A 26,777-nucleotide genomic window follows, 5' to 3' on the forward strand; every position below is an offset into this window, starting at 1 on the left:
TCGCCTCTCATCCTCCTCTGCTCCAAAGAGAAAAGCCCTAGCTCCCTCAACCTTTCCTCATAAAGACCTATCAGGCAGTATCCTGGTAAATCTCCTCTGCACTGAGGTGACCAGGACTGAACACAATATTCCAAATGTGGTCTCACCAACATCCGGTATAGTTACAGCACAACCCCACAGCTCTTAAACTCAAACCTCCTGTTAATAAACTCTAACACACTATAAGCCTTCTTCACGGCTCCATCCACTTGAGTGGATGGAGATCTGTGGATATGATTCAGCGATCCAGAGATCTGTGGATATGAACCCCAAGATCTCTCTGTTCCTCCATATTTCTCAGAACCCTGCTGTTGATCCTGTAATCTGCATTCAAGTTTGTCCTACCAAAATGAATCACCTCACACTTATCAGGGTTAAACTCCATCTGCCACTTTTCGGCCCAGCTCTGCATCCTATCAATGTCACTTTGCAGCCTGCAAGGGCCCTCCACCTCATCCACGACTCCACCAATCTTGATGTCATCAACAAATTTACTAAGCCACCCTTCAGCCCCCTCTTTCAAGTCATTGATAAAAATCTCAAATAGCAGAGGGCCCAGCACTGACCCCTGTGGTACACCGCTGGTAACTGGCCTCCAGTCTGAAAATCTTCCCTCCACCACCCCCCTCTGTCTTCTATGATACAGCCAGTTACTTATTCAATTGGCCAAATTTTCTTCTATCCCACACCTTCTTATCTTCTTCATGTGTCTAACAGGGGACATATGTTTAAGGTGCAAGGGGCAAGATTTAATGGAGATGTATGAGACAAGGTTTTTACACAGGGAGTGGTGGGTGCCTGGAACTCACTGCCAGAGGAGGTAGTGGAAGCAGATACAATAATGACTTTTAAGGAGCATGTGGACAAATACAGGAGTAGGATGGAAAAGAGGGATATGGCCCCTAGAGAAGGGTTTTAGTTCATTCGGACAGTATGGTTGGTGCAGGCTTGCAGGGCCGAAGGGCCTGTTCCTTTGCTGTAATTTTCTTTGTTCTTTGTTCACACTCCGCCTTATACCTCCTCCCCAGACAAGGGGAATTTTTCCTATGCTCATGGGATTGTCAAAGACTGGATATTTCCTTATTAAGGGAACCATAATTTGAATGTTACATTGCTGTTCCAACAATTACTTAGGCCAGCTGGTACAAGGATAGAACATTTGTTAGGTGCAGTTACACTCTGATGGGTCATGGGTCTTAGAGATTCGAAGCATCATGTATCAAACTGGTGGATTTACTGTGCTGGGTAAGACAAAAGATTGTTTGCGAATAGGCTGCAGAGCTGTTTAGAACCGATTCAAGCTGCAGCCAAGAGAACAATGGAAAAGTACTTACTGAGAGATTGCTTAAGTTGCAAAACCTGTTCTGAGCAACAGAGTATAAAATGAGAGATATGAGGAAACCTTCTTTGTTATGACACTGGATTGAATACCATATGCCTTGGAAATAAATGTTTGTGATCAAAAGCTTGTGCCTAATCACTGACTCTCCAAAGATCCAGGATTTGAAGCTCAAATCTAACAGTTTGAAGCCAGAATCCAACAGGTCATGTCATCCCTCTAGTCATCCCTCTGTTAGAGTGCTTTTTTTTTATTAGTCCTGATGGCCATGTACCAACACTATGGAAGGGCAACTTGGTGATGTTTCTGCACTATCACTTTCAAATGGATCACGAGGAGATGTGCAAGTACAATCTTTCCCTCTAGCCATTGCCCTTTTTAAACCAGGCATCATCATATACCAAAATCCATTTGTTTTTCCCAACAACCGTGCAGTGATGCAAAGTGTTCAGTTGTGGGGTGGGTGGGGGGTGGTGTGTGTGGGGGCAGGGGGGTGGGGGGTGCGTCAAGCACAAATTCCAACCCCAGCATTCATGCACCAACCTGGGGTTTACACCCCTTGTTGCTGCTCAGAGAAGGACATTCCTCAGTGATGGGATTTCATCACTTTGCAAACTGTGGACACTTATATATTTGCCATCTGTTCAGAGTTCCAGTTCGAAGTGTAAATGTTGCCAGAACAGCTGGAGGCTTCTCCTGTCACACTCAGTCTTAGATTGTTAACTAAATCTGGCTCAACACGGAGATAAACTCCAGTATTGCAATCAGAAACCTATTGGTTTACTGGGGGTACAGGTCAGGGGTGGAGAATGGGGAAAGAGAAGAGAAAAGAACCAAATTGAAAGTTGAAATTTAGTCTAATTGACCTATCAGCTTTCAATTGCTGTGATTTGGTTTCATTGCCTTTACAGTAGAGGAACTCTGTAATTTAATCTCAGTCAACTATGGAATATTGGCCTGGATGACTTCTAGGAGTTGTCTTGTTTTCCAGACTGACCTGACACAGTCCTCGGACAGTATTCCTAACTTAGAATGTTTAAACACAACTCTCAAATAAAATCCAAATCAATCTGAGGCAAGTTTGATAAAATATGATCCAGTCAAGAGCTGCTTAAGATGGGTAAGATTTCAATTCTCAGGTCAAGACCCCAGCTTTACAAAGACTTTTGGGTCACAACTGTTCACTGACAGGAGAATATGCATCTGACGCAATTTTCTGATGCTAATCTGCTAATTAATTAGCCACGTTCGCCACCTGTATTGACTCAGGAAGCTCTATGACTGGAAAGGAACATAGTTTATTATGGAATGCAAAGTAAAACCACTACCATGGTGGACACATACTAGTCCCTGCCAGAGATAACTGTTCTGATGTGGAGGTGCCGGTGTTGGACTGGGGTAAACACAGTAAGAAGTCGGACAACACCAAGAAGGGGCAAACCCTGAAAGCTTGTGAGTTTGGTATCAAATAAACCTGGTGTTGTCAGACTTCTTACAGAGATTACTGTTCAGCGGGCCCAGTCCTGGGCTTGTCTTATACAAAGCTCAGATAGTAAGTTCCACCCACCATGATGAGATGATCTTCATGGCAACATAGTGAACATGCCTGAAAGAAGGACAGGAACAGTTCACTTCAACAAAAAGGCACTCCCAGTGGCTATTGTATCCAGCCATAGGAAATGCCAAAGTGGGGGTCGGCTACAGATAGAGTAAAGATATCTGAATATCTCCAGATTTTGGGGATGCAGGGCCATGTTTGCCATTGCTGAAGCTGTCCTCTATTGTCTCACATGCCTCTCCCGGACGTGTTAGCTGCATGCTGCTATGCAGAGGTTGCATGGTTCACTCCATAGCATCAACCAGCTGATGGTGTGAATGGTGCAGCACAGCACAGTATCAATGCCAGCTGTGCCCAGCCCATGGTTCCCTCCAGTGATCAATAGCACCATGGAAGGGCTGAGATGCTGAGAAAAGGGGTAATTCTCAGTAAACCTATCTGAATGAAACCTCCTAAATGAAACCATCTGCAAAACTACTTGAATTGAGGAGTGCAAGAAACAGTTGGCAATGTTAAGGGAAGTTAGGAGGAAGGTCTATTAACTCTCCCAAAGACTGCCAAGCAGCTGAGGTGCAGAACCAGTGAGTCAGAGCAGTGACAAAAGCTTCAAATGATTGAACATCTCAATGTGGAGAAACCTTGGAGATGGCTGATACATTCAAGTTCTATTTAGACTGCGAGTTCAGAGCTACAATATAAGCTATAAGCATAGCCTAGAGGGATTGCTTAATGCAGCATCTTAACAGGAGTCTAGACACACACACACACACACACACACACACACACACACACACACACACACACACACACACACACACTCGTGCCAGTAGCTATTTCAGAAAATGTGGAAAGAAAATGATGGATTATTTTGAAGGAGACAATCAATGAAGTTAACAAGAAGGACCTCCATTGTTGCTGGAAATTAAATAAAAAACCTGCAAAAGTATAATGAATTCCTTTCTCCAACATGAATATTTAATTCATACAGGAGCGTACTAAAAATAATATATTTAAGCACAGAAAAACCTTCAGATCCTAAACATTCGCTTTTTCTAATATCATGCTGTTATTATCAAAATAACAACACTTGGGGGTGGGACATTTGGATAACACTGTCTGATAAAATCTAGATTTGAAAATACAATTGTTTCAGGTTAAATAAGCAAAATCTGGTTTTTGTTAAAAAAAATTCTAACAGCCGACTGGTTAACGAAACACTAGCAGGAACAAGGTGTTGTTTTAAAAGCAAAAGATTCTGGCAAAACTCAGCTGTCTGGCAGAGAAAGATTCAAGCTTGTGACGAAAGCATTAATTGTAGCTGCTGCCAGCCCTGCCGCTTTCTGTTTTCATTTCAAAGTTGCAGCATCTGTCATGTTTTGGCTGTGTGTAAAAGTCCTTGGCTGTTCCAGGAAGTGTTTCAAGGAGGGCTGCTTTCCAAAGTTCTTTTCTCATTCAATTCCATAATCAGTAGTGAAATAAAATAGACTTGGAGAAGAGAGAAGATAGCTTCCACACGTTCACCAGAACTCTCCAACCTCACACAGCCGAGACTCTCCGACCTCACTCATGGCTGGGATTCTCCGACCTCGCCCGCAGATGAGATTCTTCGACCTCGCTCGTGGCTGGATTCTCCAACCTTGCCCGCAGCTAGGATTCTCCAACATCGCCCCACAGCTGGGATTCTCTGACCTCGCCCGTGGCTGGGATTCTCCGACTTTGTTTGCGGCTGGGATTTTTCGACCTCGCCCGTGACTGGGACTCTCTGCAGTGGACAGAGACTTGGCTGAGCAGTAAAGAAGATTGGAGAATCCAGCCCATTCTTCAGTACTTAATACTGGTTGTATGTGCCAATATGCTGATACAACAAGCAATTGAGGAGTGAAATAAAAGTTAGCCTTTTTGCAAGGGGATTGGGATAAGAAATAAGGAAGCTTTGGTGCAGTTGAATGGTGCCTTGGGAAGAGCAGACCTGAAGTATTGTGTGCAGTTTTGATTTCCTTACTTAAGGAAGGATATACTTTCCTAGCATGACAGCAGCAAAGATTCACAAGGCTGATTTATGGAATGGCAGGATTGTCATATGAACTGGGATTGAGAAGACTGGGCCTGTGTGCTCTAGAATTTAGAAGAATGAGAGGTAATCTCATTGAAGTAGAAAAAAATCTTACAGAATTTGACAGGGTGGATGCAGGAAGAAAATTGCTCCAAGGAAAATGGGGATACTGTGGAAAGATGGTGTTGAGGGAGAAGGTTGGCGATGATTTAGTTAAATGGTGGAGCAGGCTCAAGGGGCCGACTGGTCTACTGCTGCTCCTATGTTCCTATGAGTGGGAGGAAGCATTGATGACGAGGGCCAAGTAGCGGGTGTTTGTGCTGCACGTTCTGTTGCACCATCAGTTGAAACAATAGCTATTGCATGAGACACAGTGTGAGGCTGTTAACACTGCAGCGAGCCATTAGTGGGAGAAACCTGCTTCATTTTCAAATTTTACAACAAAGGCTATATTAAAGGGATGGACATCCCTGGAACAAAAATGGCACCTATATACTTGTGGAGAGATTAAATGAGGATTTAAACTGGTAGCAATACATAAGAACATAAGAAATAGGAGCAGGAGTAGGCCATCTAGCCCTTCGAGCCTGCCCCGCCATTCAATAAGATCATGGCTGATCTGAAGTGGATCAGTTCCACTTTCCTGCTTTCTCCCCATAACCCTTAATTCCCTTGTCTGTCAAAAACCTACCTACCCGTGACTTAAATATATTTAGCGAGGTAGCCTCCACCACTTCAACGGGCAGAGAATTCCAGAGATTCACCACCCTTTGAGTGAAGAAGTTTCTCCTCAACTCCAATCTAAACTGCCCCCCCCCATATCTTGAGGCTGTGCCCTCTGGTCCTGCTATCCTTTCTAAAGCGGGAAGAATCTCTCTACCTCTACCCTATCCATCCCTTTCATTATCTTATACATCCCTATAAGATCCCCCCTCATCCTTCTAAACTCCAGCGAGTACAGACCCAGTCTATTTAGCTCTCTTCATAGTCCAACCCCCTCATCTCCGGTATCAGCCTAGTGAACCTCCTCTGCACTCCCTCCAAGGCCAAAATATCGTTGCGCAAGTGCGGCGACCAAAACTGCACACAGTACTCCAGCTGTGGCCTCACCAGTACCCTGTACAGTTGCAGCAAGACCTCTCTTCTTTTATATTCTATCCCCCTCGCTATGAAGGCCAGCATCCCATTTGCCTTCTTGATCACCTGCTGCACCTGCTGCACCTGCAGACTGGGTTTTTGCAACTCATGCACAAGGACCCCCAGGTTCCTCCGCACCGTAGCATGCTGCAGCTTTTCGCCCTTTAAATAGTAGTCCCTCCTACTATTAGTACTACTATTAGTACTCCTACTACTAATACTAAGAAGAAAACATTACTTCTCAGAAAGCATTAAGTGGTACAGGGCTTGTATCACATCTCTGTATACGGTGTAGAGACTGCAAGGTAAACCAGGAGTGAACTAGAGAGGGACTCGTGTGTGCCTCCTTGTGGCCATCTCTATAATGGTATGTGCAGTATGGGAACAGATCATTAACTGCTGGGAGACCATTTGAAGATTGTTGAATTTTTAAAAGTACTTTAAGGAGAGGAAGTCAAACTTTTGAGCAAAAAGAAATATCTGGATGCTATAAAATAAAAAATATGTTGGACTCCAGTATCATTGGGCAACGGATTATTGGGAGGCATTTATTGCTCTCTCTTGGGCTGGGGAGTGGGAAAGGTGGGTGTGTTGGACAGCCAGTTAACTTTCTGGCTATCCATTTATGTTGCGGGGGATGGTGCGCGATATGGGGCAGGGGGGTTGAAATTGGCCTTCCTGCCCCTTCAGATAATTGAGCCCCAGTAGCTCCTTAACACAGGTTAGCATCTCCTCCATTACCAGTGCTGTGGGAGGGCCCCATTGGCAGCTAGGCCTGGCCCTGCTTAAAGAACCCTCACTGGCCTCCGCACTGAACAAGCTACCCTCTCACTGGGGCTTGACTGGGCAGCCCTGGCAAGTCTACCCCGTGGACCCCTCGACCAGGCACCTCTAACCTCTGGTCTGGGGCTGCAGCAATGTCTCCCATAGCTGGAACTGAAGATGATTGGCTGGCAGCTTCTGGGGGTGGTCTTTGCTGTTTAAGGGCTCAGAAATGTGGACAGCTGGCAGCAAGTCTCTTGATGGCCTTTTAGTTTCATCACATTTCCTGGAAATGGCTGCAGTGTTGGCACCATGATCCAGACCATTGATCAGAGGCTCAAGCTGTTGCTACGATGTGTTACTAGGTTTACTGATCTGTGAAGAGACAATGTCGGCTACATTTGATAGCTGCAGAAACATAGTGATTGCACATTTAACTTGCAGCTGGTAATTGCTATGCAGTCAAGAAGCCAATTTCCTGCTTCTACATTTAAATATTTTCAGTGTCCAGCTGGCCCTATCTGCACTGGCTTTTGATTGGCTGGTGGCCTGAGCAGGGGGTCAGTATGGTAATTGCCTTGATCAGTTAAAGCTCACAGTACTGCTCCAAAAGGGGAGGTGCATTGTGACTGGTGCAGACACTGAGAGCCTGGTAGTGAATGTGTCTGATCTGGTTTTCAAACACTCACTGGGAGCCTTGGTAAGGGAGATGGAACAGAAGAGATACTGCTCAAGATGCACACGCAGAAGAAAGGATGAACGGACAGCCATGAAGGTCAATGCCAGGTCAAAGCTGGGTGCAGTGTCGCAAGAAGTTCAATGGTTTCAAAGTAATCATCTTCAAGTGCAATATCTGACCAACAGGCCTCACACACTGCTCAATTTACCAACCAATCAGAACTGATAGCTGACATTCATATAGAAATAGAAAATAGGAGCAGGAGGAGGCCATTTGGTTCTTCGAGACTGCTTCATCATTCATTATAATCATGGTCATCACCCAACTCAATAGCCTAATCCTGCCTTCCCCCCATGTCCTTTGATCCCCTTAGCTCCAAGAGTTATATCTAAATCCTTCTTGAAAACATACCATGTTTTGGCCTCAGCTACTTTCTGTGGCAGCAAATTCTACAGGCTCACCACTCTCTGGGTGAAGAAATTTCTCCTTATCTTAGCCTTAGGTGGTTTACCTCATGGAAGGCATGAGGTAATCCCTGGTTCTGGACTCCCCCACCATCAGGAATGCCCTTCCTGCATCTACCCTATCTAGTCCTGTTAGATTTTTATAGGTTTCAATGAGATTTCCCCCTTAATTTTTCTGAACTCCAGTGAATATAATCCTAAACGACTTAATCTCTCCTCATATGTCAGGTCTGCCATCCCGGGAATCAGCCTGGTAAACCTTTGCTGCGCTCCCTCTATAGCAAGACTAGCTGGGGATCAATGGGACAAAAAAAAATTGGATTAAAAATGAGGTGAAGGTGAAGGGAGAGTTCATGGTCTGAAGTTGTTGAACTCAATGTTCAGTCCAGAAAGCTGTAAAGTGTCCAATCAGAACATGAGATGCTGTCCTTCCTGTTTGCACTGGATTCACTGGAGCATTGACCAAGCCCAGGATGGATATGTGGCCATGGGAGCAAGATGATGAGTTAAAATGGCAACCACAGGAAGGTTGGGAGTCATGCACGTGGATGGAGTAAAGGTGTTCTGCAAAGTGGTCATCCAGTCTAGAGTTCCCTAGAGTGCTATAAGAAAAAAATAATTATTTGCAAAACATTTGCAGAATGTCAGTTCTTCAAGGGTTAAACGTATCCCTTTATGTATGGCTTGGATTTTGACAGCTGCATTATTGTGTACTGTGTACATGCCAACAAGGTCAAATTGTGCACAGATTAAGGCAAATTGCATCCTTTCCTTTTTCAGTGAGTGATTCTAACTCTGTACGTGGATGTAATTAACTGTGAAATAGGAGGCCATGGCAGTCCATACCAACTCTCATATAAACCCATTATAAATTTCAGTAGATAAGTCACCAAACCTAAAACTCCCTACATGCGCTCCCTTTTCTCCATGTCAGGGAAATCCAATAACTTAGAATGTTTTCTGCTAGTTATTAATTTTTAAAAGCTATTGGAAAATGTAACTGCTTAAAAACAGGGACAATTTGATTATAGTAATGGAACTATTCTTATTGAGATGTTGATGAGCCTTGTAACAGTGCAAACAGATGTTTATCTAAGGTAAGCTGGTAACATTGGGGAATGTAACATAAAGAGTTTTGATTAAGGTGGTAATGGTACAAAGGAGGAGACAAGAACTTTGCATTTCCATTCTAAAAACTAGACTCAAGAAATGAAGGTAATTAGATTTGACTTCTCAAGAGGTTAGCTCAGATAAAGGAAGATCAAAGGGGAAGAAAGGGGAAAGCTCAGACAAGAGGATCAAAGGATGATCATTAAATCTATGCCAGGGTAGCTGTTTCAGGCTTGAGCAACAGCAGGAATAGTCCCAGAAAGTCAGGTCTGTAAAGAAAGTCTGTCTTGAAAATGCAGCTGTTTTACCTCAGAAGCAAACCCAAAAAGGATATAACTGCCTAATGTGGTAACAGTTACTGGATCATTTATAGTTTTTAAAATCTATAAGGTGCTGTGGAATGTTCAGGGGCAATTAGCTCTGAAGGTAGCAAAATAAAAGTCAAAAGTAAATTATTGCAGGTGCAGGAATCTGAAACAAAAACAGAAAATGTTGGAAAACTTTATGTCTGACAGCATCTGTTTGGAGAGAGAGTAGAGCCAACTTTGGAGTCAACAACATTGACTAGCTCCCTGCTGAATGAAGGTGAGTGGCAGTTGAATGGTGGCTGGAGGCAGGCAGGGATTTATTTAAACAAGAAAGTAAAAGGTTAGAAGTACTGCAGAGTGGGAGACATATATTACTAAAATGTCAATAGCAGGTACAGTCCATCCAGTGTGACAAGGGGATGGAGAGGCTTTGAGGTTTCAAATCTACAATTCTCAATGGCTGGTACACATTCAGAGTTTGCTTTATCTGAGGAGAGTGGGAGTTAGTGATAGATTCAACCACATACAGTGAGGTTACAACAGCCAGAAAAGCAGCATCCACACCAGGGAGTGAGAAGTTGCAGATGAAGAAGGTACATGGGTTCACTTTCTCAGAAGGCACTACACAGTTGTAAAGATAGATAAATAAAGGTACAGTTTCATTTAGACAATGAACAACCCGGTGTCTCTGAACGTTGTGTTTTTCCTGATAGAGTTCTATGATTCCCTGACCTTGCCCTCGGCTGGGATTCTTCAACCTCATGCCCTCGGCTGAGATTCTCTGACCTCGCCCGTGGCTGGGATTCTCCGACCTCACCCCTGTGACTGGGATTCTCCGACCTTACCCCCGCAGCTGGGATTCTCCGACCTCATCCGGGGCTGGATTCTCCGACCTCGCCCGAGTTGGAATTCTCTGACCTCGCCTGCGTCTGGGATTCTCTGAACTCGCCTGCAGCTGGGATTCTCCATCCTCACCTCTGTGGCTGGAATTCTCCAGACTCACCTGGGGCTGGGATTCTCTGACCTTGCCTGGAGGCTGAGATTCTCTGACCTCGCCCACGGCTGGGATTCTCTGACCTCGCCCGGGGCTGAGATTCTCTGACCTCGCCCACAGCTGGGATTCTCCAGTCCTGCTGCTGTGAAATGAGATTTGGCTGAGCGCCAAGTTCTCCATTCTCGCTGACAGCGGTTGCAAGGTGAACAAGATGGGAGAATTCCAGCCTAAATGTGAAAACATACAGAAGCTAAAATGGCATTTGTGCAGCAAAATTTCCTTGTCTTTGGAACAAAATTTTAAAAAAAAGAAAAAAACTCAAGTCTATTCTCTGAACATTTCAAAAATCATAGATTCCTTCTTGCAGAATTCTAAAACACACTGAATTGTTGCACTTACAGACGTGTGCACAGCATGGGAACCAGTGCAATTCAATAGCAAATTCTCCAGCTAGCTGCATCTAATTGCAGCTGACAACTCAGATTTGAAAAAAACAAATATTGCATGTTGTTTTTTAAATGAGACAATTGTAATACCCTCTACAAGTACACTCTTCATTCATTCAATAATTTGTCCTGCATTTAACATATTGCTCTCACTGTCTTGTTCACTATAGCTTATAGGGAGCATTTATACTCCAAGAGCCTCGGACAAAGATTGAAGTCAGTCAGTACTTAATCTACAATAAGAAAATGTAAATTCTGTTTGTTTAACAAATCATTTAATTTTACTAAATACTGGCTGGGGATCAATGTTAAAGATTATTGAAACTGAAACAGGAAAATCAAAGATAACAGAAATAGTAGTTCAAACAGTAATAATGGAGTGAACACAAAGCTCATTTTAAAGCTGCCTTCTCCCTGTGCACAGTTAAAATGGCCACACTGACTTGTTCACCCCAATGCTGTAGCTTTCATTTAGTTTGCAATTTTAACCTACTCATTTGAATAAGTGAGAGGGACATGTCAGCGCAGACTCAATGGGCTGAAGGGCCTCTTCTGCATGATTCTGTGACATGCTCCAGAAGCCAATGGTGTCCTGCTTGAAACATAGAAGTTGAATTCTGATGACGTTATTGGCGCCCAACTACATTTTTAATCCAAGGCCTATAATGAGATGGTGCCAACAGTGACAATCTGCAGGGGGAGGCATGAGAAAGGGACGTACAGAGGAGCAGGGTTATCCTCTGGGTCCCACGTGGTTTATTCTCCACCTTGTGCCACACCCTCCAAGTCCTCCACTTATCCACCAATCTCATTCCTGGAAATGACAGCTTCTAATTCTCCGGCTTCCTGGAACCTCACTGCCACTCACTGGCCACCTAACACTTCCAGACAGGTTGAGACATAGTCATGACTGTAAAGCCGGGAGTAGCTGCCCCCTCTGGTTGGAGGTATTCTTGGAGGTTTGATCAAGTGAATCTCACCTCATGTCATCTGTAATTGTCATTATATTTCAGTCCCAACGCATTTGGACTCCTGTTGGGAGTTAAATTCTGTGTGAAGGTGAGAACTTTGAACTGTGAGTCTCAGTCAGAGCCAATTATCTGTGCTCTGATTCACAAATCAAAACCAGCCTGACCTCAAACACGAGGTCATGCAAAGCCAAGCTGCGTCCATGTTATTAATGGTCATGTCTTGCTAAATTCGGCTCAGCACTGACATTGCAAAAATCATTCAAGTCTCAAACTCAGTAAAGGAATGATAGAAATTACAGCACAGCCTTTCTGTGTTGTACCAGAGCTGTTTCTCTCCTTTGTAACTGCATTCTCAGGGCATGTAGGAAATAAACACAAATGGGCAGTACGGTGGCACAATGGCTAGCACTGCTGCCTCACGGCACAAGGCACGCGGGTTCAATTCCTGGCTTGAGTCAGTGTCTGTGTGGAGTCTGCACATTCTCCCCGTGTCTATGTGGGGCTCCTCCCACACTCCAAAGTTGTGCAGGTTAGTGGATTGGCCATGCTAAATTGCCCCTTAGTGTCCAAAGATTTGTAGATTGGTGGATTATCCATGGTAAATGCGGAGTATTATGGGAATAGGGTGGAAGGGAGGGTGGGCCTGGATGGAATGCTCTGTCACAGAGTCAGTGCAGGCTCAACAGGCCGAATGACCTCTTTCTGCACTGTAGAGGTTGTTTCCCTTGTGGGAGAGTCTAGGACCAGAGGGCATAATCTCAGAGAAAGGGCCTTCCGATAGACATGGGGAGGAATTTCTTCTCTCTGAGGGAAGTGAATCTGTGGAATTCTTTACAGCAGAGGGCTGTAGAAACTAGGTCATAAAGTGTGTTCAAGGCTGAGAAAGACATTTTTAATCAGTAAGGGAATCAAGGATTATGGGGATATGGCAGGAAAGTGGAGTTAAGGATTGTCACATCAGTCCTGATCTCAATGAATGGGAACAGACTCGATGGGCCAAATGGCATACTCCTGATCTTCGGTCTTATGGGAGGGAAAAGCGGGAAATAATTGTGATTCAATTTTAGAATGAAACAGGTTAAAAATTCACAGATTCCTTGTGGTATGCCTTTGGATTGTGAAACATCTTGTATTGATCTTGGAGATAGGAACAAGATTGGGTCCAGGTTCAATCGCAATCTCTGGAGAAGGCCAACTATGCAACTCGGATCAACTGGGATATGGAACTCTTCACTGGGATCTTCTATATTGTAAATCAGAAACACCTGGATAGCAAGATCCTCACCGTGTATTGATGGAACTTCATCAGAAACTTATTATAAGAATGAGGAGAATCTAAAACATCTAATTACTTTAAATCAGTATAAGACTTCAACTGCTTTGCAGAAAATTTAAGACTTGTTTTCTGCCTCAGTGGTTTTGCTTCCTCCACACTTTGTGTTCAGAGCTGTTGATTTGATACAAACTGAAAATGAAATGCTTGTCAGTGAGGTCCTTTTTGCAGATTGCATCTGACCTTTTACTCACTTCTCCGTCAATTTGTAAGCTCTGATGGCCAGGGTACTGCATGAACACAAATCTATCTACGAACCTTGCTGCTGTAGCAACTGAGATAAGGGGTAAGATTTTCACTCAGAGGGTGGTGAGTGAATGGAATCGGCTGCCATCAGTGGTGGTGGAGGCGAACTCGCTGGGGTCTTTTAAAAGACTTCTGGATGAGTATATGGGATTTAATGGGATTGGAGGTTATAGATAGGTCTATGGATTGGTAGGTATTGATGTGATCGGCGCAACTCGTGGGCCGAAGGGCCTGTTTGTGCTCTAGTGTTCGATGTTCTATGTTCTATGTTCCTAGAGATTTCCCCACAAGGCAGGAGAATTGGGAGTTCAAATCTCCCAGACTCACATCACTGGAAGATTTGCTTCCCCTGCATAACTCCCACTTGGAATTAAAATAGACTCTTATGTTCTGAACATCAAAGGATAGGAATCTACTCCAACACAAACCTTTGAGATGCCTGAACCAAATTTCTATTTGAATCCAGATGTTTAAATTAAACTGGGTTGTGCCAATGTTAAAACAGCATGGAGAGGAATTTGATGCAGTTGTAGCATACTGGTTGAAGTTATTCATGAAGGACCTGCTTTCTCAACCTTGCTCCTCGCCCCTCACCTGAGGTGTGGTGACCATAAGGTTAAATCACCACCAGTCAGCTCTCCCCCTCAAAGGAGAAAGCAGTCTATGGTCATCTGGCATGTGGCAACATTACCTTTACTAAATGATTACACAAAAAGAACAATTGATGGTCATTTCTATATCTTCTTTCCAATGGTTGTGTTCTTTCTCATTCAGTTTATTTGCCCTTCAGTACACTAAAGGAGATGGGATATTAGACAGGACTGAGTGCTACGGTTCAGGTGTTGATTCCACTGATTATCTGCAGTGATGTGTTGAAGATAATGTGTGGCCGCTCTCTTCTCACACAGAGGTGGAGTATTTGGCTGAGACAGGCCCAGGCCAGCAATATGAAGAGTGCCTCTACTGGATTACCAGCTGCTTGCTGGAATCGCGAATAATGTTAATGTAGAATGCTTTAAATAAACAACTAAGTGAATAAAACAGGTTTTAAGGAGGGTTCCAAAAGAGGAAAGGCAGATGAAAAGGATTAAGGAGGGAGTTCTAGAGCTGAGGTCTTCAACAACTGAAGGCGTGGCCACCAACTGAGGGGTAAAGTATTTAAGGAAACATATAAGGCCAGGGTTGGAGGATGCAGAGTTCCCCGAGGTTTGCAGAGTTAGAGAAGTAAAAGGCTTTTGCACTCAAAAGAAGGTGTAGGGTCTAGAGCTGAAATATGTCACCAAGCACAGGGAGGGGTAATGGGTAAAGGGAACTTGGTACTGTTTGGAAATGGTCAGCACAACTTTGGTCAGCTTTATGGGGGTTGGAGGGTAGTTAGAGCTTTGGAATAGGTGACTAGATAAGGCTGAGCAATGGACGTTACAGATAACCTATATAATGGAGAGGATGTGTGATTGTCCACACTACCATTGTGTCAGTGTCTGAAAACAGAGACTCGAAGATATCTGAAAGGCTTCTTAGACCTACTCACAAAAGATTAACTGCTCCTCTTGTCTTCAGATGCTGTCTATTTGTTGCTGTTTCTATTTTTATATTGGATGAACAGCATTTGTAGCTTTGCAATTTTAATCTGCAGTGTTTTAATTTATTTTAATCTTTATCAATGGACTGGCTTTGCCCTAGCTGTGGGCACACTGCTGATTAATTTAATACTGAACTCAATAAAAAACACTCATGCAAGCACTGTGAGAGCTTCTGTTTATGACATGGGAACCAAATTCACGTACAGATTTAAAGGACTTTCTTTATCTTGAAATAGAATCACTACAGTGCAGAACAAGGCCATTCAGCCCGAGTCTGCAGTGATTAAGAGCATCTTACCCAGGCCCTATCCCCATAACTCCACATTTATACCCAGTCAATTTCCCTAAACCACACATTTTGACACTAAGGGGTAATTTAGCATGACTAATCCATCTAACCTGCACATCTTTGAACTGTGGGAGGAAACCGGAGCACTCAGAGGAAACCCACACAGACGTGGGAAGAGCGTGCAAACTCCACACCTCCCAAGGCTGGACACGTGACGCTGTGAGGCAGCAGTATCAACCTATGATCATAACCATCAATGATAAAGTGCCAAATAATGAATTATTCAATTAGAAAAACGGAAGCCAATGAGATCAAAGGGACATTGGTAGCCTGGGCAAGAGATAAATAACAAGAAAGTACTGGTGAATGGTTCTTTGTCAAATTGGAGAGAAGTAAACAGTGATGTTCCCCCAGGGGACAGTATTGGGACCATTGCTCCTTTTGATATATATTAATGACTTGGGCATAGGTATAAAAGCACAATTACAAAGTTTACACAACATACACAACTTAGACTTGTACTGAACAGTGGGAAGCACAGCAGCAAATTTCAGAAGAACATTGACAGACTCGTGAAATGACCAGATACGTGGCACATAAAATTTACACAGCAACATGTAAAATGTAACACTGTGGAAAAAAACTGATCACAACAGTTTAAAGAAAATGGTATAAATGGGGTTCCAAAGTGCTAGGGATTTACACACACAAATCGTTCAATGGGCACGTTATAAAGGGCCTGATTTTATCATTTTCGGGCACAAAAATGTGTGAGGTCATTAATGCGATCTGCGCCCGTGTCTGCACAGACGGCCGCTTTACTGAAACCTGGGAATGGCCACGATCCGATTTGTACGCGAAATGTGTGTAATGGTGATTTAAATGCATTTGCATGTATTTAAATTGTATTAATGAACTGCCTGCCAAACTATATCAGCATTTCCCCCTTTACCGCCGCGTTTGCCGATCCGGAATCGTGCCAAAATGGGCCTGCTGAATAGAAGCCTGAATCGGGCGCTCCAGCTGCTGAAGAGAGAGTTCTGAGCTTCCAATGGCTCTCTGACTCAGATCAGTGGTGGAGGGAAGAGAGGCGGGTCAGATCATTCACTGGTCAGGGAGGGGGAGTGAGGCCTGATTGTTGTCTGGTTGGGAGGGCGGGTGGAGGGGGAAGTTGGGGGGGGGAGTTGAGGGGGGGGCAGATCATTCTTTGGTTGGGGGAGGAGGGCCGATTGTTGTCTGGTTGGGGGAGGAGGGCTGATCGTTGTCTAATGGGGGGCGGAGGCCTGATCACTGTCTGGTTGGTGGGGGAGAGGAAGGCAGGTCAGGGGGTGGGGGATGGGTGGTGGGCCAGATCATTCTCTGTTGAAAGGGTAGGGAGGGAGGAGGCGGTGGGTCCGATGTACCTCTGAGGGAGGGGGGGAGCAAGGTCAGATTGTTTTCTTAGGCAGAGGGAGTGAGGCCAGATCATTCTCGGGGCGGGGCAGGGCAGGGGGAGTGAGGCCAGATCATTCTCTTTGGGGACATGGTGGCAGGGCATTGGGGTCCGCTGCCACTCTGTGAGCTGGGGGTGGCAATTGATCTGGGTAATGGTGGGGGTGGGGAGGGGTTAGTGGATAAGAGGGTAATGATGTGTGTGGTGGCCATCGCTCCCACTTTTCGCTCCCGGGACGCATTCTCTACTTTCTGTGGCCCAGGAGTGATCTGACACGGGCGCGCTTTTTCAAATGTTTTTCTAACTGAGCATGCGCAGTTCAGAGCTCTGATCATTTTGGGTACGCTAAGCCCCACCCACAGCACAATTCAGATGTGATTTTTTTTTCAGGCTGAGTGTGTATGGAGGCACCTGGGAACAGATTTCCAAGTCAGATCTTGAATTGTGCCTAGATTCAGCACTTAGAATGAAAATGGTAAAACTAGGCCCAGTGTTGTTAAAGAAGCAAAAGGATTTGTGGTTTTATAAGTGGAGGCACGATGTACAAAGGTGAGGAAGTTATAATAAACCTGTATAAATCAGTAGTTAGATCAGGTGTCGCCTCACCAGTGTAACAGTGAGAGACACGCCTCCAGCTGTTTTTTTAACTATCCGCTGGAAAATCTGGACAGCACAGCTGGCAGTGCAGTGGGCCAGCTACACAACAGTTTTCCTGTCTGGTCGAGCACTTAGAAAATATCAGGAAGTTCCAGGTTTGAATCCCAAAATAAGATGAAATAAGATGAAATAAGACACAACATTGAGGGCAGATAGAGAAGGGAAACTGGAGGGATACCTCACTGAGGGCAGATAGAGAAGGGAAACTGGAGGGACATCACACTGAGGGCAGATAGAGAAGGGAAACTGGAGGGACATCACACTGAGGGCAGATGGAGAAGGGAAACTGGAGGGATACCTCACTGAGGGCAGATAGAGAAGGGAAACTGGAGAGACACCACACTGAGGGCAGATAGAGAAGGGAAACTGGAGGGATACCTCACTGAGGGCAGATAGAGAAGGGAAACTGGAGGGATACCTCACTGAGGGCAGATAGAGAAGGGAAACTGGAGAGACACCACACTGAGGGCAGATAGAGAAGGGAAACTGGAGGGATACCTCACTGAGGGCAGATAGAGAAGGGAAACTGGAGGGATACCTCACTGAGGGCAGATAGAGAAGGGAAACTGGAGGGATACCTCACTGAGGGCAGGTAGAGAAGGGAAACTGGAGAGACATCACACTGAGGGCAGATAGAGAAGGGAAACTGGAGGGACACCACACTGAGGGCAGATAGAGAAGGGAAACTGGAGGGATATCGCACTGAGGGCAGATAGAGAAGGGAAACTGGAGGGACACCACACTGAGGGCAGATAGAGAAGGGAAACTGGAGAGACATCACACTGAGGGCAGATAGAGAAGGGAAACTGGAGAGATACCTCACTGAGGGCAGATGGAGAGGGGAAACTGGAGGGACACCACACTGAGGGCAGATAGAGAAGGGAAACTGGAGAGACACATCACTGAGGGCAGATAGAGAAGGGAAACTGGAGAGATATCGCACTGAGGGCAGATAGAGAAGGGAAACTGGAGAGACACCACACTGAGGGCAGATAGAGAAGGGAAACTGGAGAGATACCTCACTGAGGGCAGATAGAGAAGGGAAACTGGAGAGATATCGCACTGAGGGCAGATAGAGAAGGGAAACTGGAGAGACACCACACTGAGGGCAGATAGAGAAGGGAAACTGGAGAGATATCGCACTGAGGGCAGATGGAGAAAGGAAACTGGAGAGATACCTCACTGAGGGCAGATGGAGAGGGGAAACTGGAGGGACATCACACTGAGGGCAGATAGAGAAGGGAAACTGGAGAGACACGTCACTGAGGGCAGATGGAGAAGGGAAACTGGAGAGATACCTCACTGAGGGCAGATGGAGAGGGGAAACTGGAGGGACATCACACTGAGGGCAGATACAGAAGGGAAACTGGAGAGACACCACACTGAGGGCAGATGGAGAGGGGAAACTGCTAGTGTTGATGATGTTTGCCAAAGAATTACCCAGCAATGTTCCAGAATGATGGTTTTATGAAATGTTTCTCCATAAAGGATATTCCAGAATACAACTGATGTGTACCTTACTAGCTTGTATTTCAAAAGATTCTCTCTTCCTGCTGCCAATTAGCAGTGGGTGTAATATATAACTTAAAGTCATAGGGTTGTAGAGGTATCAGATCTGATTTATAACAAGTCTTAAAAGATCTGCTGACGTTGTAATTTTTACTTGTTGTAAACTGGTTTTCAGTTAAGGAAATTTAAACACACATTCCATGAAAGTTGATTATTGCTCAATGTTGTGGATTACTTTCAGTATCTGTATTTGATGATGCAATGAGTGGCCTTTGACCTTTGGTATTTGGGTTCATATTCCTCTCTGAATGATTGGATAAATCTCCTCTCCCATGTGAAACCACTTTGGGTAATCTAAATTCACCATCCATTTGGCAAGCATCAACCCGCAGCTATTTGAATATTTAATGACAATATGATTCTCAGGAAGTTTGGTGTGAACACTGGAATGTCCTAATGGAGAGTGATTTTCAGAGGTTTATGCTGTTGAGTTGAAGAGGAATTTGGGAGCAGAGAGAATTTGAGTATAAAATGCCTGGTCCATTCAGGGGTCGATGTTTCTGATGCTGGAGCTTAGGCTTTTTTTTAGGTTGCAAAGTGTAACTTACTCAAAATGGTCAAACCATCACAAACTATTCTTCAATTAGGTCCAGTTTCAGATGTTATATTAAACTGTTAAACCAGTTCTGTGCCCAATCTTTGATGAAGTTTAACAGTTTGACTTCCATCTAACCCAGTTTGATTCATATTATTAATATTAGACAATTAATCTGCCTGTGACTGAAGTCTCACTAAGCTTATGAGTATGTAGGGAGAGACGGACAGAAGTAAGCACCAGGCAGTGAAAAAGGAACAGGCAGGTGGAGTCAGAATGCCCAGAGTGAGTCCCACTCTCCAAACAGTCTTGGATCTGAATACTGATGGTTCATCTGGGGAGTGCAGCCAGACCCAAGCCCATGGCACCATGGCTCAGCTGTACAGGGAGTTGCAAGGGTGACCGAGAGAGCAATAGTGATTGGTGATTTGAAAGTTAGGGGAACAGACAGATGTTTCTGTGGCCACATAAGTGAATCCAGGATGGTGTGCTACTTTCATAGTGACAGGGTCAAAGATGTCACTGAGCAACTGCAGAGCACTTTGACAGGAGAGGGTGAACAGCTAACAGTCATGGTCCACATCAGTACCAATAACACAGACAGAAAGCAAGATGTGGTCCTGCAGTCAGGGTGTAGGGAGATTGGGAGAGTTCCTCAAAAGTAGTAATCTCCAGATTACTCACTTCCAAACAGCACTGTGAATGTTTCTACCACATACTAGCACCTCCTCAAGGGCAACTAGGATTGGGCAACAAATGCTGGCCTAGCCAGCAACATGGATGAACGAATAAAAAAACTTGTACAATGTGGAAGTGAGCATAGAAATAGAAAGATAAAGAAATGAATGTGAAGCTGAAAACATGTTGCAGGACCAAAGGCTATCGACTCTAAGCCTTTGGGATCAATCCTGGGAAAGATGGGATGTATACAGCTGGAAAGGCTGTACCTAAGCAGAGCCAATATCCTCATGGGGCAATTTGCTACTACAACTGGGGAGGGTTTAAACTAATTTGGAGGAGTGGGTGGTGGTACTGGAGAGAGGATGTTGCGGAGGGTTCAAGGACAGAATCTATCTAGCTAAAGCTAAAGAACAAAAAAGATGCATTACCATTGCTTGGTGTGATCGATAAGCCAACTAGGCAGAAAGATTTAGAAGAACAAATCTGAAAGGTAATTACAGACAGGAGCAAAAATGATAGGATATTTATAATGGGACACCTTAATAATCTGAATATAGACTGGGATAGGAGTGTAAAAGGCAGAGGGAGGCAAGAGTTTCTAGAGTGTGTTCAGGAAAACTATCTACAGCAATTTGTTTCCAGTCCGATGAGAAAGGAGACACAACAAGTCCTGGTTCTGAAAATGAGATGAATCAAGTGTCAGTGGGAGAACATTTAGGGAAGAGTGATCATTGATTCATAAGATTGAGGCTGGCTATGGAAAAGGACAAGGAACAATCTAAAGTAAGAATCATTAACTGTGGCTAAACCAACTTCAATGGGATAAGAATGACCTGTCCCAAAAAACATAGTGTCAAAGGTTGGCAGGGAAGATTGTAACCAAATAATGGTTTACCTTGAAAGAAGAAATGGTTTGGGAGCAGTCAAGGTATATTCCCAAGAAGGGTTGGGTTAAACAAATGCAGAGCTCACAGGATAATAAAAGAGACAGAGATTAAGATAAAGAAGAAAAATTGAGTTTACGACAGATTGAGGTGGATAATCCAACCCAGAACACAGAAGGTTCAGCGGGGAAGTAAAAAATTAAATAACAGAAGCTGAGAAAGAGAAAAGGGACAGACAGCCAATCATAAAACAGAATCCCAAAGTCACACTTAAACAGTGAAAGATGATAAAAAAGAGGAAAGATAATTCGGGACCAAATTGAGGATTTATCCATGGGGCATGATCATGGCATTAAATTAATACTAACATCTGTTTTTACCAAGGAATAAGATGGTGAGCATGTTATGGTAAAGAGGAAGTAGCTCAGACACTGGAAAGGTTTCACATTGATAAACAGCAGATATTGGATAGCCTGTCTGTACTTAAGGTTGATAAGGCGCCAGGACCAGACAAGATGAATCCAAGGACTTTGCCCTGTTTCACTTCTTTCCTTTCCTTCTGTTCATTTGGGCTGGATTCTACGCCGCGTTTGTAAAAACAAACTATGCATTTGTTGCCTTTCCCCAGCTGGTGCCTGAACAGATGGCCTAAAGCCCATAGCAACGGTCGTTCCCAAACTGCCCGTGACTGATTCTGTTAAGGATTTTGAGTTTTGTAAAAATACAAAATTTGGAAGTATTGTGAACTGTGAGGAAGATAATGTGGAAGTTGAAAAGACTACAGAGAGGTTGTTGGAACGGGAAGACAAGTGGCAGATTAAATGTAAAGCAGAAAAGTGTGAAATTATCCATTTTGGTAGGAAGAATGTGGAGAGGCAAAATCAAATACAGGATTCTGTACTAAAGAAGCAGAGGAACCTGGGTGTGAATGTATATATATCACTGGAAGTGACAGGACAGAGAGAACAGTTAATAAAGCATACAGTATCCTTGGCTTTATTGATAGGGGCATAGAGTACCAGAATAAGGAGGTCATGATGAACCTGTGTAAAGTATTGGTTTTACCCTCAGATGGAGCATTGCGCCCAGTTCTGAGTGTCACACTTTAGGCAGGATGTGAAGACATTAGAGAGAGTGCAGAAAAGATTCACGAGAATGGTTCCAGAGATGAGGGACTTCAGTTATAAAGATAGATTGGAGAAGTTGCCATTGTTTTTCTCAGAGAAATGAAGGTTGAGAGGAGATTTGACTGATGAACTCAAAATCATGGGAAATCTGCTCGGATTAGATAGGGAGAAACTATTCCCATTGATGGAGGGATCGAGTTCAAGAAGGCACAAATTTGAGGTAATTGGCCAAAGAAGCAATGGCGACATGAGGAGAAACTCTTTCAGGCAGTGAGTGGTTGAGATCTGGAATGTTCTGCCCTGGAATTGGCAGGTTTAATTGAGACATTGAAGAGGGAATTGGATTACTCTCGGGAAAGGAAGATTGTGCAGGAAAATGGATGGGTGAACTGCTCTTCCAGAGGGCCAGCTCCTTCTGTGCAGGAACCATTCTGTGATTCTGTGAAGTTCTATAGTCTCAGGATTTAACAGCAACAATGACTGGCTGGCACTACAGCCAAAATTCCCAAACCAGGGTGTGCAGGATGTAAATGTTTGTGATTCAGTTACAACTGTGATAAATTCAGTTCCACTTCCCCTTCCTCTTCCTCTACGTCCGACATAAATTAGGTCCCCAGTGTTGTCAGAGCTGATATCCTCCTCTCTTATCTTTCCTACTTTGCATCTGTGTTTCCTGAGCTGAGTTATGAACTCACACTAGTTTCTAACGCTGCTCTGGGAACCCCCGGTAGATTAAAATCAAATGAAATGCATGGAGATAATTGGGGAAATGACAAGTCATGCAAACCTGAGATAAAAACGAAACTCTTAGAAATGCAGAGCAGCAGCCTGCCGTGAGGGACGGTTCCCCCTTTTAAAACAATAACCTACCTTTTATCTTACAGATGCTGACAAACTTTGTCTTTATTTCCAGAATGATCTATTTTTATTTAAAGTGTGGGAGTTGGCATTGAGTGATTGTCATACCATTGTCATAATTCCAAAGTCCCAATGAACTTTGGAAACAAGATCAAAATTCCAGTTTCTCTTTGCAGTGTTTAAATTGTTCCCTTTTCCAGATTGTTCCTCTGCTCTTAACCTCCTTCCCCTGAAGTCAAGGATTCACTGAATGATGGACTCTGATGGATCACCACAACAGTCTTGCTTGTGTGTCTGCTTAGGGAGTGTGTGTCGAGAGACACTTTGACCATGGACAGAGGGTGGGAGAATCCTGTTCTCAACCAGATGTGTTCAATTCCTTGCAGGTAAAATGCTATCCAGTTTGACTAACCCTGACCAATTTCTCCTCATGGGACTGAGGGAAAAATTCCCAACACGAAAAGCGCATAGCTCAGATTCTAAGGCATAAGTTCACAAGATATTGGAGCAGAATTAGGCCATTCGGCCCATCAAGTCTGCTCCACCATTTGATCATGGCTGATATGTTCCTCATCCCCATTTTCCTGCCTTCTCCCCGTAGCCCTTCAACCCATTACCATTTAAACAGTGAGCAGGATGAGGCCAATTTGCTCATTGTTGTACGACTGTGTTGCAGAGTCATACTGTACAGATGAGGCCCTTCAGCCCATTGTGATATCCAATAATCCACCAGGATCATAGTGATCAATCATTGCTGCTTTGTGTTCTATAAAAATCACTCATATTAATATTCACTTATTCAAAAAAAAACACTGTGCTCCTGTGAGGTTGCCATGGGAAATCACAGACTGAGTGTAGTCCACAGATGAAGATGGCAGTGGCACAATGAAATGAAGAGGCACAGTCCCCTTGTGGAAGCTAATCACAGGTCACTGGGAATAAAATATTGTCTTAAAAATCTTAACCTGTAGCAAGGTGAGTATGACCCCCAACACCACGGCAAAATATGTTGCAAATATTTCCTCCATGCAGTTGTTACGAGCTTGCTTTCCTAACTTAGAGATTGGAAGATGGCCAGACATTTTTAAAATCCAATTCACAAATGGGATCCTACAAGCTCCAGTCATCCCGGTTAAGGGTGATGAGAATTCAAGATTCTCCAGAAATATTCTGAGGAATATACATCGAATTAGCCAAGGACAGCATCGATACAGACCTCAGCAGAATGTTAACTGGCACTTTGCATTAGCTAATCGCACACAAACATTGATGAGCAGTAATGAATATTACTTACAATGACACCATCCTAAGTGGCAGCACCAGTGCCGTTTGAAGCATTTGCCATGGCTGTGGGTAGCACAGATAGAGAGACCATCACAAGGCTGGAAGTCTGGTCTTCCTGCACAGTTCCTGGCTAAAGCCTGAGCTTCATCCACTTTCTCACTTTTCGCAACCTTCCTCACACCAGAGGCCATTGTCCAGCCTGGGGGGGAAGGAGGAAGGGGGTGTGGAGGTAGCAATCCGAGTGGAAAAATCCACAAAGAGCAGGATGCAGTAACAAACTTCAATAATTAGGAACTTGGAGATTGCAATACACTCTGCAGAATTTGGGGAATTGGGTTTGGTGAATGGAATCTTCGGAGCTGGGAAACAAAATCCTCAGGATTGGGGAATGAAATCTTCAGATTGGGGAATGAAATCTTCAGGATTGGGGAATGAAATCTTCAGGATTGGGGAATGAAATCCTAAGGGGAGGAGAATCGGGTCCTCAGGGTTGGAGGTGGTGGCAGTTTGGGGTATACAGCAAGAGCAAGCGGTTATGATGTGAGCAGGGAGCAGCCGGAAAGGGGGTAATCCCACCTCATCAAGCCGGATCCCCCAGGAAAAGTAACCATGGAGAGGGAAAGCCCATGGTGCTGCCGAAGAAGCTGCAGAGGGAAATGATCTCCAAGTATGGGCGAAAACAGCAAAATGTCTCAACGGGAAAAAATACAACTATTTCAGGCAGAGGGAGAGAGGGAGGAATCGAGACAAAATGAATGCCACGTCAGAGCAGAGTTGAGAAGTCAGGAAAATGTCCGTTCAGCAGAATACTTGTCCAGGGAATGGCGATGGGATCAGTTTCAGCCCCTTTGCCGAAACTCTGGCAGCTGCAGGAAGGTCCAGGGGCTGCAGGAGAGTGAGCATCAGCCTCTGATCCGTTCTCTAGAGGCCAGGAGGCAGCATTTGAACGGCGAACTCCCGGAATCTCCGCTATTTATCGCAGCAAAAGCTGGCCAGCTCCACAAACGCTGCAAAGTCAAACTCTACCTTCCTTTTTTAAATGAAAAACACACCCTGCAGTGGCGGCGGCTGCTGTACACTTTCCAAACTGGGCTGCTTACATTCAGTTCCCCATGTAGAGAGAGAATGTCTCAATCTATTCCGCTCTCCTATCCTTCCTGCTGCAGCTGGGGATTTTTATTTAGTCACTTCAATGTTCTTGTGGTTTTCACTGTGATACAAATGACACGAAGCAGCAGCCGGGGGAAATACAGTCAGAAAGTGGAGACAAAGAGAAAGACTTTGGCAACAAGAATCTCAGTGAAATATCCTGACATCTGGCTCAGTTACTGCCTTCACATCTGGAGCAACGTCTCGTCCACTTTCTGCACTCAGACCCGCCCCAGTCCTTCAGAACCTTCATTAGAACAAATTTCTCTGACCAGATGCTGTCCAAAATGTAGCCGGTCCCGTCTAACATCAGGCAGTTACTTGAAATTTAGTGGGAGGGAGGCTGAGGGAGCAACTCTCCCTTAAAAGGAATTGGTTGCATTTGATTCCTTGCAGTTGTTAACCCTATGCTGTGCTATTTCCCGAAGTTTTATTTTTCTTTTAAATTCCAGGTGCAGCACGGTGGCACAACATTACCGCCTGACAGCGCCAGGAACCTGGGTTCAATCCCACAGTCTGTGTGGAGTTTGCAGGTTCTCCCCATGTCCGTGTGGGTTTCCTCCGATTTCCTCCAACACTCCAAAGATGTGTGAGTTAGGCAGATTGGCCCTGCTAAATTGCCGCTTAGTGTCAAAGATGTGTAGTTTAGGGGGATCAGCCAAGCAAAATTGCCCCGCAGTGTCCAAAGATATGTGGATTAAGGGGATTAGTGGGGTAAATGCATGAGGTTACAGGGTTGGGGTGGGCCTGGGTAAGATGCTCTTTTAGAGAGTTGGTGCAGACTTAATGGGCCAAATGACCTCTTTCTGCACTGTGAGGATTCTATGTTACAGAAACATGGATTTCAGATTTGTTCAGCTCCCTAAACTATTCATATTGAAATAAGATAAGATTTTTATTCCTTCATATGGTTGAAGGGGACTGATCCCAAACATTTGCAGTTTTCGTCTCTCTTCTAAGGTTTTTTTCGACTGTACATCAGTTCAGTTGCAGATTTATACAGTGAATTAACCACTATAAATGTTCAAAAGGGAACAAGTTTCTGAAGGAAGCTGATAGGGAGATGGATCTGCAAATTGTTTTGAATTGGCTTCAGGTCCAGGGAAAAATTTTCCAGAACTCTTTATATCCCTGAATTGGCCTCAGTTTTTTAACGTTTTTGTCCATCATGAGATTATGAAACTGCTATAGGATGAACAGCAGTGAGGGTTAAGATACCCAGTGGCAGTACGATAATATGGGACAGGCTCATCAAACTGGTCTTTTTTTCAGGGTTTGAGCAGATTCCAA

General features: G+C 44.3%; 1 protein-coding gene across 1 annotated transcript in view; it reads right to left on the reverse strand.

Annotated features, from left to right (window-relative positions):
- Nucleotides 1-25,774, reverse strand: part of c11h3orf70 (chromosome 11 C3orf70 homolog) — a 35,307-nt gene extending 9,533 nt beyond the window's left edge. The window contains exon 1 of the mRNA XM_080198765.1: nucleotides 24,349-25,774. Coding sequence (XP_080054891.1) covers nucleotides 24,349-24,529 — 181 coding nt within the window. The 5' untranslated portion in view covers nucleotides 24,530-25,774. The remainder of the gene's footprint in view (nucleotides 1-24,348) is intronic.
- Between the last annotated feature and the right edge of the window lie 1,003 nt (nucleotides 25,775-26,777).

The sequence above is a fragment of the Carcharhinus amblyrhynchos genome, chromosome 11 (assembly GCF_965287045.1).
Source record: "Carcharhinus amblyrhynchos chromosome 11, sCarAmb.v2.hapA, whole genome shotgun sequence".
NCBI classification, from domain to species: domain Eukaryota; kingdom Metazoa; phylum Chordata; class Chondrichthyes; order Carcharhiniformes; family Carcharhinidae; genus Carcharhinus; species Carcharhinus amblyrhynchos.